Source organism: Falco naumanni, chromosome 3 (genome assembly GCF_017639655.2).
Source record: "Falco naumanni isolate bFalNau1 chromosome 3, bFalNau1.pat, whole genome shotgun sequence".
Lineage (NCBI taxonomy): Eukaryota > Metazoa > Chordata > Aves > Falconiformes > Falconidae > Falco > Falco naumanni.
Window position 1 is genome coordinate 108,840,343 of NC_054056.1, and position 12,724 is coordinate 108,853,066.

Below are 12,724 nucleotides of genomic sequence, written 5' to 3' on the forward strand. Positions count from 1 at the left end.
TCTCAACAGAACAGCAGCAGAAAACCTCCTGCCCTGCCTGTCTGCTCTGCCCTGTGCTCCTCCCCCCAATATAAAAATAAAAACTGTGCACCCACCAATCACACACTCACCATCACTGCTATCTGGAAAATCCTTTGTGAAATGCAACATCAGTCGTGATTTGGATAACCTTTCACAGTCTAGATTTGAGCAGCTTCCTTCTCCCTCCAACCTTTTATAGTTGGACTCAATGGTCTTTTTCCAACCTAGATGATTCTACCAATCTTCGACCCCTCCTTGCTCCCACCACCCCAAAGCAACACCCCAGCAGCAAGTCCTGTGGCATGTGACAGTGGGACCCTCCCAGCAAAGACACAGCAGGCACTCAATTTAACTACATTTATCCTCCTGCATCTATTCACCATCCTTTTATTCAGCTGCAAGCTACAAAGCTCTGGGCTCCTGGCCATCTGGCTGCATCTCCTCTCTCTTGCTCCCTCAGAGCTGCAGGTTACAGGAGACTATGGCATTTCTGCGTCTCTTATTAGGATAGTTAATGACCTAATTTAAGCTATGTAGAGTATACCCAGGAATTACAGTTACAGGCTCCTGAAATGAAATTAACAATAAATCACAGAAATTCAGCTGTGAGCACTTCTCAGGCACCTTTATATCAGCAATATTAATTTCACCAGGAAGACAGCAAGTTCACTCCCTCCCCTCTTTTTAGGCCACTGACGGATCTTGATGTCTTGCTAGCAGCCTCCTTTGAAAAGCTCCTTTGAACCCATCTCCAGCTCCTTTGGAGGAGAGCTACATGAAGACATCTGGCTTGCAGACAGGCTAGAATTTGGTTTGTCTTGATCTGCAGCAGGAAGAATACAGCAACCACAGATTTCAGTGGGAAATAACCCATCAGTGGCTCCTTTAGCATCAGAGCAAAGACTTCCCTAGAGGCTGAGGGCCTCAACATACGCCTTTCCTCCCAAAAGAAGAGCACTGAAATTCTCTGTCCCAAGGGTATTAGCATAACTCAAGTCATTGGGATTAACATGAAAGAGTCACTTCGACTCGAAAGCCATCACAGATACTGGCGGTACGAGGTACACTGTCATCAGCAACTGGAACTCCAGCAGAGTTAAATTAATCCAAATTTTAGGCTGGGAAGATAGCTCCTGTTCAGCTGAGCATACATACCAGCCAAGATGCGCTGAAAGAAGTTACTGGTTGCTTATGGGCGAGGACCTACAAAACCCCATTTGAGATGTTTGTGCTTCCCTTTGACTGGAGGAAGGGTAACACCACCAGACGTCTTGAGCCTTCCTTGCACCCACCCTAAACAATGGGGAAGAAACAGGTAGCTTCTCCCTTCCAAATAACAAGAGGTGTAGAGCATGGAACAATACTCGGTAAGAGAACTACAAGAGGCATTTATCAGCTAATGTAGGATCGCATCTCACAAGCGTAAGCCAAGATCTCATATCCAGAGACTAACTCACATCCACAAGCACCAGATACCAATTACTGTCAGTCTCCCCATCCTCCCCAAAGTCAGCAGTGAGACAGTTTTCAGCAGCCAGATGATCAAATCGCAAGGGTGTTGGTTCCCTCTAGCACCAAAGAAATCAGCTCTCAGCGCTGCTGCAAATGATGGCAACAGATTTGCAGCAAGGTGCAATCACGCTGTTTTTAATGATCATGTGGCATATTAACATTCAGCCGCAGCTAGTGCCTGGACAGACGCTTCATGGAGGAGATCAACCAACCATCTACGGACAGCATGGCAAAGCCACTGATGTCGGCCCAATGGCACGAAGCACAGCATCACATCTTGCTTATGACCCGTCCAGATACACCCAGACAAGAGGCACACCCCTGTCCAAGCCACCTGCTGCTTGCAGGTACCCAAGAGCTTCCACCAAGCCCCCCATTTTAAAAGAAAATCAATGAAAAATATATTTTTCTTTTTTTCCTTAAGCCCACCCAGCTGCATATGCCAGGTGAGGTACTGGAGCATAGCAGCTGCGGGTTTATCTGTAGAGGTCACTCAAGGGTTGATTAAACTGCTATCGCCAAGGAAGGAGAAGAAAAAAAAAAAATCCCATCCTGCAGTTTTTGCAGCTAGAGAATGCAGGTCTGGGGAAGCAGCAGAGCAGCGCAGAGAGAGAGAAAAAAAAAACCAACCACCCCACCGACCAGCAGCTCAACATCCACGACATGTGAAATAAATAAGCCTCATTTCTGCACAAACATCACAACTCAGCCACCTCTCCCCCCACCAAGGCCAGTGCGTCCCCCCCCAACCTCCACACACCCTACTGCATTCCCCCCCCCCCCCCAGCACACCCAGCCTGATCCCTGCCTACACCCCTTCCCCAGCGTACCCCTCTGTCCACACCCACTCACACATCACCCTGTCCACTCCCCAGGCACCCCCACTTTGCCCTGCCACACCTTCACCTCCGTAAAAATACCTCCCCTGGCTGCATCCCACGTGGTGGGTTCCATCCATAACCCCCCCCTGCACAGCAGCCACAGGGAGCAGGATGGGGTCGGATCCAGCCCTTCCATAACCTCCCTCCAGGGAGCAGGGTAAGATCCAGCCCCTCCATAGGGAGCAGGGTGGGACATGGCCCCACCATAACCACCCCCCACGGAGAGCAGGGTGGGATGCAGCCCCCTCCACCTTTCCCAATGCTCCCCTAGAAATAAGGGTGGGGTTGGGATGCAGCACACAACCCCCCCATCTCCTTACTGCAACCACAGGGAACCAGGTGGGTGCATCCAGCTCCCCCCCCCCTCCCCACACCAAAAGCTGGGGGTGGGCAGAGTGGGGTTGGAATTCACCCGCACCCCAAGAGCCCACAGAAAGCAGGGTGGGGTTAGAATCCAAGCCTACATCACGCAGAGCAGGTAGGGCTGCCCTCCTCCCCCCCCCCCCCCAAAAATAAAAATCAGGGTGGTGCTGACATCTCTCCCCCCACCCCTTCTCATACACCCAGAAGGAGCAGAGAAGGAAGAGAAAACGCCCCCACCCCAAAAAGGGGCACAAACAGGTACTCCCCGAGGTGGGGGGTGGGGGGGTGGGGGGGTGGAACACGCTTCAGGTCACCTCAAAGAGGCGGGAGCAGCCCCGAAACCCTACAGAGATCTGTGTGGGGAGGGAAGACCCGCCCCAAGGGTTAAGAAAAAGGGCCCCTGACCCCCCTCAGGGCCTCCGGGGGCGCTGAGGGTGGTCTGGGCCGCTTAGGCCAGGGGGCGCGGACCCCAGGCGGGCCCCTCCGTAGGCCTCAGGCCCCTCAGCGGGCTCAACTCCCCCGTCCGCCCCCCCCCCCCCCAACCCCACCCCGCGGTACCGGCTCTCACCTCTCCGCCATGTTCCCGGCGGTCCTACCGCTCACCAGCGGCGGCGGCAGCAGCAGCAGCAGCAGAGGCGGCGGCGGCAGCGGCGGCGGCGGCCCCGGTTCGGCCTCCCATGGCCCCGGCGACCCGCCTGCCCCTGCCCGCTACCCCGATTACCCCGCGGCCGCCCCGCCGCTGACTGAGGCCAGCGCTCGCGCCGCGGCCCCGCCGCGTCCCGCCGTCACCAGCGACAACGGCAGCGCCGCCAATGAGGAGCGGCCTGGGGAGCGGGGCCAGAGCAGCGCCCCGCCCCCCAGCCCCGCCCCGGGCCCCGCCCCCGAGCCCTGGCGGGTGGGTGAGGGGGTGAGCCGCGGGGGCTGACGGGAGCGGTAGTTCGGCGGCGGGCGCACATGGACGTGGGGGCGGGCACCCGCGCGTGCGTGCCCGTGGGCACGTACCGGCGTGCACGCGCAGCCCCACGTGGGCACGCGTGTGTGCGGAGGTGCCCTGTGCACGCGCACGCAGGCACGGCACGCCGACACAGACGGCGCATGCGCCTGGCCGGCGTACTCACGCGCATACATACGCGTGTGTGCGCGCGCGCTCGTGCAGACGTGTGTTACCTGTAGCCACCCCACGGATACGCCTGCCGCATGCGCACGTTCTGTGTGCTCACGTGCACGCGCAGCACACGCGCAACCGGTAGCCATTGCACAGACCCCTCACCCGCCCCCCACATATATACTGTGTGCACATGCGCACATCTGCACGTGCACGTTACCCATAGCTGCTTCACGGACGCGCGCACACAGACACTACATGCATACGGGCTGTGCGCTCACGTACGTGCACGTGCAGCACGCACGTGTTACCTGTAGCCACTGCACAGGCATGTACACATGGTGCGTATGTGCGCATGCTTTCACACTGTTTGCATGCGCAAGAGGTGCGTAGCACCCGTGTCTGTCCCTGTACACACACATATGTCTGTGCAACATGTCGCATGCACATGCCCATATGTACACTTGGTACATATGCACACCCACACCCACGCATATTGCACACTGCATGCACACACGCTGCGCAATGCGTGCACAAACCACGTGCTCGTTACCACATACCTGTCCCACACGTGTGCATGCGTACAGACATGCTGTGCCCCGCAGCACGCTGCGATTGCTTAAGACCTGCAACCCACAGTGACCCCCCTGTGCCCCATAGCCCCCCCCCCCCCCCCCCCCCGGCACCTGTGCTCCCCAGTACCCCCCCACCCCCACCCCACAACACCCCGTGGGACCTGCGCCCCCCACACTCCACAGCACCCCACTGGGACCCGCACCCCCCAACCCCCCTGCCTGTTTGTGTCCCCACACCCCCTGACCTCCACCTACATGTACCCAGTCCCTCCCTGGTGTCACTGGGATGGATAGGGATACCAGACCAGAAGTGGGGGGGTGTCCAGCCCCCTGAGGCCAAGCCAGCGCTGCCTCGTCTCCCTGACTTGGGGGTCCCCACTGCAATTTGTCTCCTCAAGTCTCAACTCTTCTCTCACCAGCCTGATTTCACCTCCTTTAATCCACCTCCCATCACCTCCCTCCTGCTCCATCAGACATTTTCTCCCCACAATGCCCACTGGCACCTCTCCTACGCCGTCCCCCCCTTTGTGCAGAACAAGGAGCACCCCAATGGCCTGAGCACCTGAAGAATGAAGCCCAAAATGGTTGGGGGACACACACGACACATCCAATGAGGGACACCTGGCCAGGGTGACACCTGGGCTGAGGATACCAGAACTTGGAGCAGCTTTTCCCCCATGCCCAAATATCCGGGGATGACATTGCTAAAAAGAATTGGGAGAAGCAGCCCATTGACTTCAGTTTGTCAGGAGGGGACAAGTTTGGTCACGGTACGAAGCCACCCGCAAAACTTTTTTATTACCTTTCAAGCCTCAGCGAAATTCCTGACTTGCAAATTTGAAGGAATTTGGCTGACTGTCCTCCTGGTTGTCTCACCAGAATGGTGCTGGCATTGGCGTCTCCAGTGCAGGGTTGCCTGGGGCTCCTGAGTGCTCATCTAATGTTCTTTGCTGCAGCTGTAACAGCTTGTTGACATTCAACCAGTGGCTTTTTGGAGCAGAAAGACCCAAGAACGTCACGTTTTCTCCTCTGAGCTTCTTTCAGACATGCAGAGTACAGGACAGAGCCCGGGAAATGGTGAGTTACCAACATTTTTGTCTTTTCCTGGTGGCTTCCTTCTGCTGCTTCAGATCGATGTTGCTTTTTGGGGTGTTGGGTGTTTTTTTGGATGGTGTCGTGTCCCATCCCCCCGTGTCTGTGTCCCGTCCCATGTCTGTTCCGTGCCCCCCCTCTGCCCTGCATTTAGTTTTGAGCTGTTGTTATTAGTTTTTTTCAATTCCATCTGATTTATACAGAATAAAAGAGCAGTTGCCTCATTCCCCTGGGCACTCTGATCCAGGAAAGACCATTGCCATCATCTTCGCTTACGCCAAAGAGAGATGTGATCCTGCACAAAGGCTGCTGGAAACCAAGGGGATTGGGTCCACATGCTCTTCACTGCAACCTCAAAAGAGATTGGGTGAAGGAACTGGATTAAAACCAGCCCTGAAACATGTCTCTGGATGAGCTCAGTGTGGATGTGCATGTGATGGGATAGGCCATGGAGTCTGTGGTATGTTCAAGATGGGGCTCTGCTCTTAAGTGACAGCTTTACTGGAGGACACCATCCCCTGCTTCAGCAGGGTCACCTTGTGTCCAAGCACTCCATTAGCACATCACTGTGCGCAAGGATGTCCTCTCCATATCACCTCCTGCATGGGATGTCTGCTAGGGCGTTGACAGCCAGGGGTGCCCCTAACACTCACTCTGCATCCAAACCTCACCCCTTCCTGAAGGTATGCTCTGCCTTATCATCCAGATCACTAATGAAGATGTTGAACTGGACCAGCCTGCAGCCGAAGCCATTCTGCACACTGTGCACCAACATCGTTGCAGCTCCAAAGAGCCAGCTTCCCAGCACTGGCACAGGCCCAAAGCCCTGCAGCTCATTTTGCTGTGTCTGCTCAGCACTGCTGGCCTTGCTGCATGTTTGCAAAGCGACTGTGCATGGCAGAGATTGAGTCTGCTCCATGCAGTGTCCTGGACGAGAAGGGGCAGTGCTCGGAGACACCTTCTGCTAAGGCCAGCAGAGGTCACCCAGGCCACAGACCACGTTCAACGTGGGAAACTGGCTCTTTGGACGTGCAGCAGTGTTGGTGCATGCACAGACAGCCTGGACACACACAGGTACACCTTGCCCCATTAAGATATGAAAGAGGTTTCTAAAGAAGGGTGTCTGAAAATGAAGCGGAAAGACTGAGCATAGACAGTCATCAGATACTCACAGAATCATTGAACAGTTTGGGCTGGAAGTGACCTTTCAAGATCACCTTGTTCCAACCCCCTGCCACAGGCAAGGACACCTCCCACCAGACCAGGTTGCTCTGAGCCCCATCCAGCCTGGCCTTGGACACTGCCAGGGATGGGGCATTGACCACCTCTCTGGGCAACCTTGTCCGGTTTCTCACCACCCTCAGCACAGAAAAAGCCCCTTTTCCTCAAATAGTGGGATTTTTTCTAAGAAAGAAGATATGGGTCCTATTTTGTCATTTTCTGCATTTCAATTACCACTTTTTATCCATCTTTTTTTTCAAGCTGAAGCAGGAGATTTATTGATTTCCTACAACTCTGGATACTGGAGCTTTACCGCAAACCCCTGGGGAGAGAGTCACAATGAAAGATGCAGGTAACCTGCATGTCATCCAATGGAAATGTGAGTATTTGGACATATTTTTAATAGTGAGAACTGTGCTGGATTTTAAAGCTGTCCTGTAATTACTTAAATAATGTACCTGTGGTTCCTGCAGTGTCACTTGAACATGATCAAACACACTTTAGGTGCCGAGGTAATGGCAGTTCTTAGAATTTTACTTATCAAAAAAAAAAAAAAAAAGCTTGTTCGTTCTCCACAAAAAAGTTGTGTCACAGAGGAAGAACAGATACATCAATACATTCCTGGGGCTTGCAGATAAAGCAACAAGCTCTGAAGAGCACAAGGCTGCCTGCATTGGGTAGGGAAGGCATGAAGCCTAGCTGAGGACACCAAAATCTGATGAGATGGAAAGCATGGAGCCATCGGTTCAAACCAGCATGCTGGTGGCATGGAGACACTGCCCAGGATGAACTCATTACCTGAGGCAAGAGGATTTGAAACCCCAGTACAGGATGGTAACGGTCCCAGAAAGTGACAGGGATGGAAGGAAGGGAAAGCTGGAGGCACATACAATAGCTGAGAAAGGAGGACACATCTGGATAGAAGAGGCTTGGGGTCCTGCTTACACTCCTAGCCCTGTGCTCAGGGTTTCTGCAGAGAGACATCTGGGATGGTGCCTCAGCATCACTTGGGACAGCCAGAGCAGTGGGTCTTAGGGGAGAGGTACCCACCTCGGCACTGAAGATGTTGATGTCCCTGTTCATTGGCAGGGGGTTGGACTAGATGACTCTTAAAGGTCCCTTCCGACTCAAAATGTTCTATGATGCTATAAACATGCACAAGCAAGAGCAGTGGGCCAAGCTCAGGCAGTCTGTACCTGCCTGCTCCTGGTCCTGGCATGATGAATTTGGAGATCATCTTTCCTAGGGAGGGGAAAAGTAATTGCAGGGACATGACTGTCCCCACGTAGCTGCAATGCCCTGCACTGCCCTTGCTGGGGAGAACAGCAGATCCTCAGTCTCAGGATGGTCATAGAATCCTAAAATAGTCTGGGTTGGAAGGGACCCTAAAGATCGTCTAGTTCCAACCCCCTGCCATGGGCAGGGACACCTGCCACCAGACCAGTGGCTCCAAGCCCCATCCAACCCGGCCTTGAACATTGCCAGGGATGGGGCACCCACAGCTGCTCTGGGAAACCTGTGCCAGCGCCTCGCCACCCTCACAGTAAAGTATTTCTTCCTAATATCTAACCAAAGGCTCCCCGCTTTCAGCTTAAAGCCATTATCCCTTGTCCCATTGCTACAGGGCCTTGTACAAAGCCCCTCCCCAGCTTTCTTGTGGGTCCCTTCAGGTACTGGGAGGTGCTCTAAGGTCTCCCCGGAGCCTTCTCTGCTCCAGGCTGAACCACCCCAACTCTCTCAGCCTGTCCCCATAGGAGAGGTGCTCCAGCCCCCTGAGCATCTTCATGGCAAGAAGGCGGTAATGGCCCTCCTCTCCCAGATGATATCACAGAGATCTCTGCCTCCCCCCAGTCCCAGGCCAGCTGCCTGCAAGGGCAGGAGGCATGGAAACCCCAGCCCCCTTGCCAGATGCACATCACCCTAGCTGCAAACTGCAGCTTCCCCAGGTTCACAGCCCGAAGCCCTGGGACCAAGCTTTGGCTTCTGCTTGTCCCTTCCAGGCCACAGCCTCCCTTCTGCCCGGGTGGTGCTTTCTGGGAATGTTGAAGCAAATTGCTGTCTTTTAAACCTTGAAACAAATGCAAGATGCCAACATCTCAAGCCCATGAATACCCGCTATCTGTTGCCATGGAAACAGAAGACTATTATGTTTTAATATTTTTAAGCTATGAAAGACTTGAAACATCTCTCAACCCCCAACAATTAAACAGAAGAAGCAATGAAAAAAATAAATGTACCCTTCCATCAAGGTATGATTGCATAAGCTGCAGCAGCATCAACCCCATCTCCCCCCTTAAGTGCACCACCCCAATTACATTTATCCACATCTCCTTGTCACACACAGCGTTGAAATGTTCTGCATGAGCTGGGAGAGGAAGGCTCTGGAATCAGCCATGGGCTGCAGGGACATGAAGATGCAGGCATGCCCTTGAAGGCAAGCACAGGGACAGCTTTTACCACCTCTAACGCAATCAACAAGACAGCTTCTCCGGGCTGAGGGTCCAGAAGGAGCATCCTCATGGTGCCCAGATCTAGTCTGTGAGAGCTAAATGCAGCCCAGCAGTCAATTCATGTCTGCGTGTCTCTGCACCCAGCTCCTGGCTTTATTCTGGTGGGCTTTACGTCTTCTAGACACAGCTTGCTTAACACAAACCTAAACAAAGGCCGGATGCTAACAGCAAAAAGATGTGCCCGTGGTGGGACAAGGGAGAGGGGTTGAGGAGGTTCATGGTATCCTGCCATCCATATGGTCCACCAAGTGGCCTCAAGGTACCACATCAATGTCAAAGATGTGACCCTTATGATGCACTCAGGAACCTGGGGTACATCTGGTCAGAGCAAGGGGCAGTTGAGAAAACAGCACAATCCCTGATGCCTTGCAACTCACTGCCACCATCACTATCTTTGCCACACAGGAGGATGTTGTAGAGGGGAACTAGAGGCAAGCATGCTGCACAGGGCTGCAAGCCAGAGGCTTGCATCCATATGGGTGGTGGAAAGGTCTGATAAATGCAAGGCTTCCCAGGTTCTGCTGAGGTGGGTGCTGGACTCCATAGAAAGGTGGGGCAATATTTTAGGAATCCCCACACATACTGAATCGGGAACACACAGATAGGGGTAAAGTGCTCTTGTTGCAGCACTATCAAAACTAGCTGGCTGCAACAAGGCTTTTACCAGCCCATACCAGGTTAACTTCACTAAGTAGTCCCCACACCTTGCCCCAGCACAGCCACCAATCCCCCACAAAGCTTCAAAAGTTCATCTACTGTCCACGCTGTTTCTTCAGCCCCTTCAGACCAGTCCACCCTGCTTCTTGCCTCTGTTTTGTCTGGATTTTTTCCTTCTCTGGGCCTCCTACATCCATCCTTCCTCTCCTCATCTGAGTCACTTTCTTCTCTCTGCTTCTCCCAGTGTCTCTCCTACATCCAGGGCATGCACATACTCCCTCTTCCCACTGCCTCTTTCAGGTATCTCTTGATACAGTCCTCTCCTTCATCACCCATTAGGGCTATTTAACCACTTAGCAGGAACCAGCCACAGCTGCACATTATTCACATCAACCAACCCACTGCCCCTGAAGCCAGCCCACAGCTGTATATTATCAATGATAATTAACCTGCCTTCATTCCTCTGTAATTCCTCTATAGCCTGCCATGTGGGTCACTTGGTGATTGACAGCAGGGTGGGTGGTGACCTGGACACCTCTGATGGGTTGCCCCAGAACCTCACACCAAGGTGGGGACAGGGACACAGGACCCTGTGTGGGTGGCCCTGGGAACCCACTGTGAGGGAAGATGGTGTTGTGGGCACTATCAGGTAGTTGGGCTGGGGACCATAGCAAGGGGAGGGTGATGACAGGGTACCCCATGTCGATATCCCTGGTACCCTGCAGCATGGGCAAGGGCAGGGTCTGTTGATGTATTCATTGAATATTTTTTTGGGGGGGTTATTTAATGAGGGCATTTTCCCTCTCTCTTACCCCTCTGAGTCCCCTAACTCACACGCTGTTGTGTGAGGTATTTGGTTCGGTTTTCAGCACCTTTTCCACTCATTCATTCCCTTGTTCACCCCCTATCCCTCCCAGCAGTTTTTTGGGGGCTGTTTGGTGAACATGATCTATTTATTGTACCAGAGATACTGATTTTGGGGTCCTGACAGGGTGCGTTCTGGAAGCTTCCAGGGGCTTCCGCAGCTGCCCCCTGATTGGCAGGCTGTTAGCCACCCCCTGATTGGCAGGCTGTCACCTGCCCCCTGATTGGCTGGCTGTTGAGGGTGCTGAGGGAGTGCCTGGCTGTGGTGAGGGAAGGCTGAAGTCATGGGGCTGAGGTCGGGGCTGGTGTGATCCTCATGGAGAAGCTGATGAAGTATGGGCTCATCAGACAGTGATTGTGTATTGAAAACCAGCTGGATGTGGGGTCTAGCCTGCTGCCAGTAATTAGAGGTGTACCCCAGGGGTCAATGCTGCATCAAATCATGGAATCACAGGGAATCATAGAATGGTTTGAGTTGGAAGGGACCTTAAAGATCATCTAGTTCCAATTCCCCTGCTTAGAGCAGGGACACCTTCTCCTAGGCCAAGTTGCTGAAAGCCCCGTCCAGCCTGGCCTTGATCTCCCAGGGATGGGGCACACACAGCTCCTCTGGGCAGCCTGTGCCAGCGCCTCACCACCCTCACAGTGAAGAATTTCTAACTAAATGCTAACTGAAATCTCCTCTCTTTCAGTTTAAATCCATTACCCCTCATCCTATCACTGATGAAGAGTCCCTCCTCATCTTTCCTGTAGGCCCCCTTTAAGTACTGGAAAGCCACTATAAGGTCTGCCTGGAGTCTTTCCTTCTCCAGGCTGAACAACCCCAGCTCTCCCAGCCTGTCCTCAAAGGGGAGGTGCTTGACCCCCTGATCATCTTCCTGTCCTCCTCTGGACCTGCTCTCGAGCTGGTTCATGCCTTTCTTATGCTGGGGGCCCCAGAGCTGAGCTCAGTACTGCTGTTTAATGTTAATCTTCATTAAATATCTGAGTGATGGGGCAGAGCATACCCTCAGCAAGTTTGCAGGTGATGCCAAGCTGGGAGGAGTGGCTGATAAGCCAGAGGGTCATGCTGCCACCCAGAGGAACCTCACCAGGCTAGAGAAATGGGCTGATGGGAACCTTGTGCAGTTCAAGGGGAAGTGCTTAGTCCTGTCCCTGGGCAGGAACCACCCCTGGCACCAGGATGCATGCTAGGGGTTACCCAGTTGGAAAACAGCTCTGCAGAAAAGGCCCTGGGGGTCCTGGTGGACACTAAGTTGAACACGAGGCAGCAATGTGTCATTGCAGCTGAGAAAGATAACGGTGTCTTTGGCTGCATTGCCAGCACGTCTCAGCACTGGTGAGATCACCTGTGGAGCTCTGTGTCCAGTGATGGGCTCCCCAGTACAAGAGAGAAAAGGACATACTGGGGAGAGTCCAATGAAGGGCCTCAAGGATGTTGAAGGGACTGGAGCATCTCTCATATGAGGAAAGGCTGAGAGAGTTGGGACTCTTTAGCCTGGAGATGAGAAGGCTTAGGGGATCTCATCAATGCCTGTAAGTACCTGTAGGGAGTGTGCACAGAGGATGCAGCCAGTTTTTTTCCAGTGCTGCTCAGTGGCACCAACTGAAACACAGGAGGTTCCCTCTGAACGTCAGGAAACACTTTTACTGTGAGGGTGATGAGCAGTGGCATACGTTTCCCAGAGAGGTGGTAGAATCTGTATCTTCAGGGACAGTTAAAAGCTGTCTGGATACAGTCCTGGGCAACCAGCTCTAGGTGGCTCTGCCTGAGCAGAGGGGTCAGACCAGATGACCTTCAGAGGTCCCTTCCAACCTCAACCATTCCATGGCACTGTAAAACCAGGTGAGGAGGGCTATAAGCTGGTTCTGTTGGGAGTGATGTCTGTTGCTGGCAGGCAAGCGAAGAAGCAGAGGCTGGGT

General features: G+C 53.6%; 1 protein-coding gene across 1 annotated transcript in view; it reads right to left on the reverse strand.

Moving 5' to 3' along the window:
• The window catches only part of ARHGAP39 (Rho GTPase activating protein 39), a 148,283-nt gene extending 144,788 nt beyond the window's left edge, over nt 1-3,495 (reverse strand). The window contains exon 1 of the mRNA XM_040586392.1: nt 3,346-3,495. Within this exon, the coding sequence (XP_040442326.1) occupies nt 3,346-3,356 (11 nt within the window). The 5' untranslated portion in view covers nt 3,357-3,495. The remainder of the gene's footprint in view (nt 1-3,345) is intronic.
• Nucleotides 3,496-12,724: the final 9,229 nt, after the last annotated feature.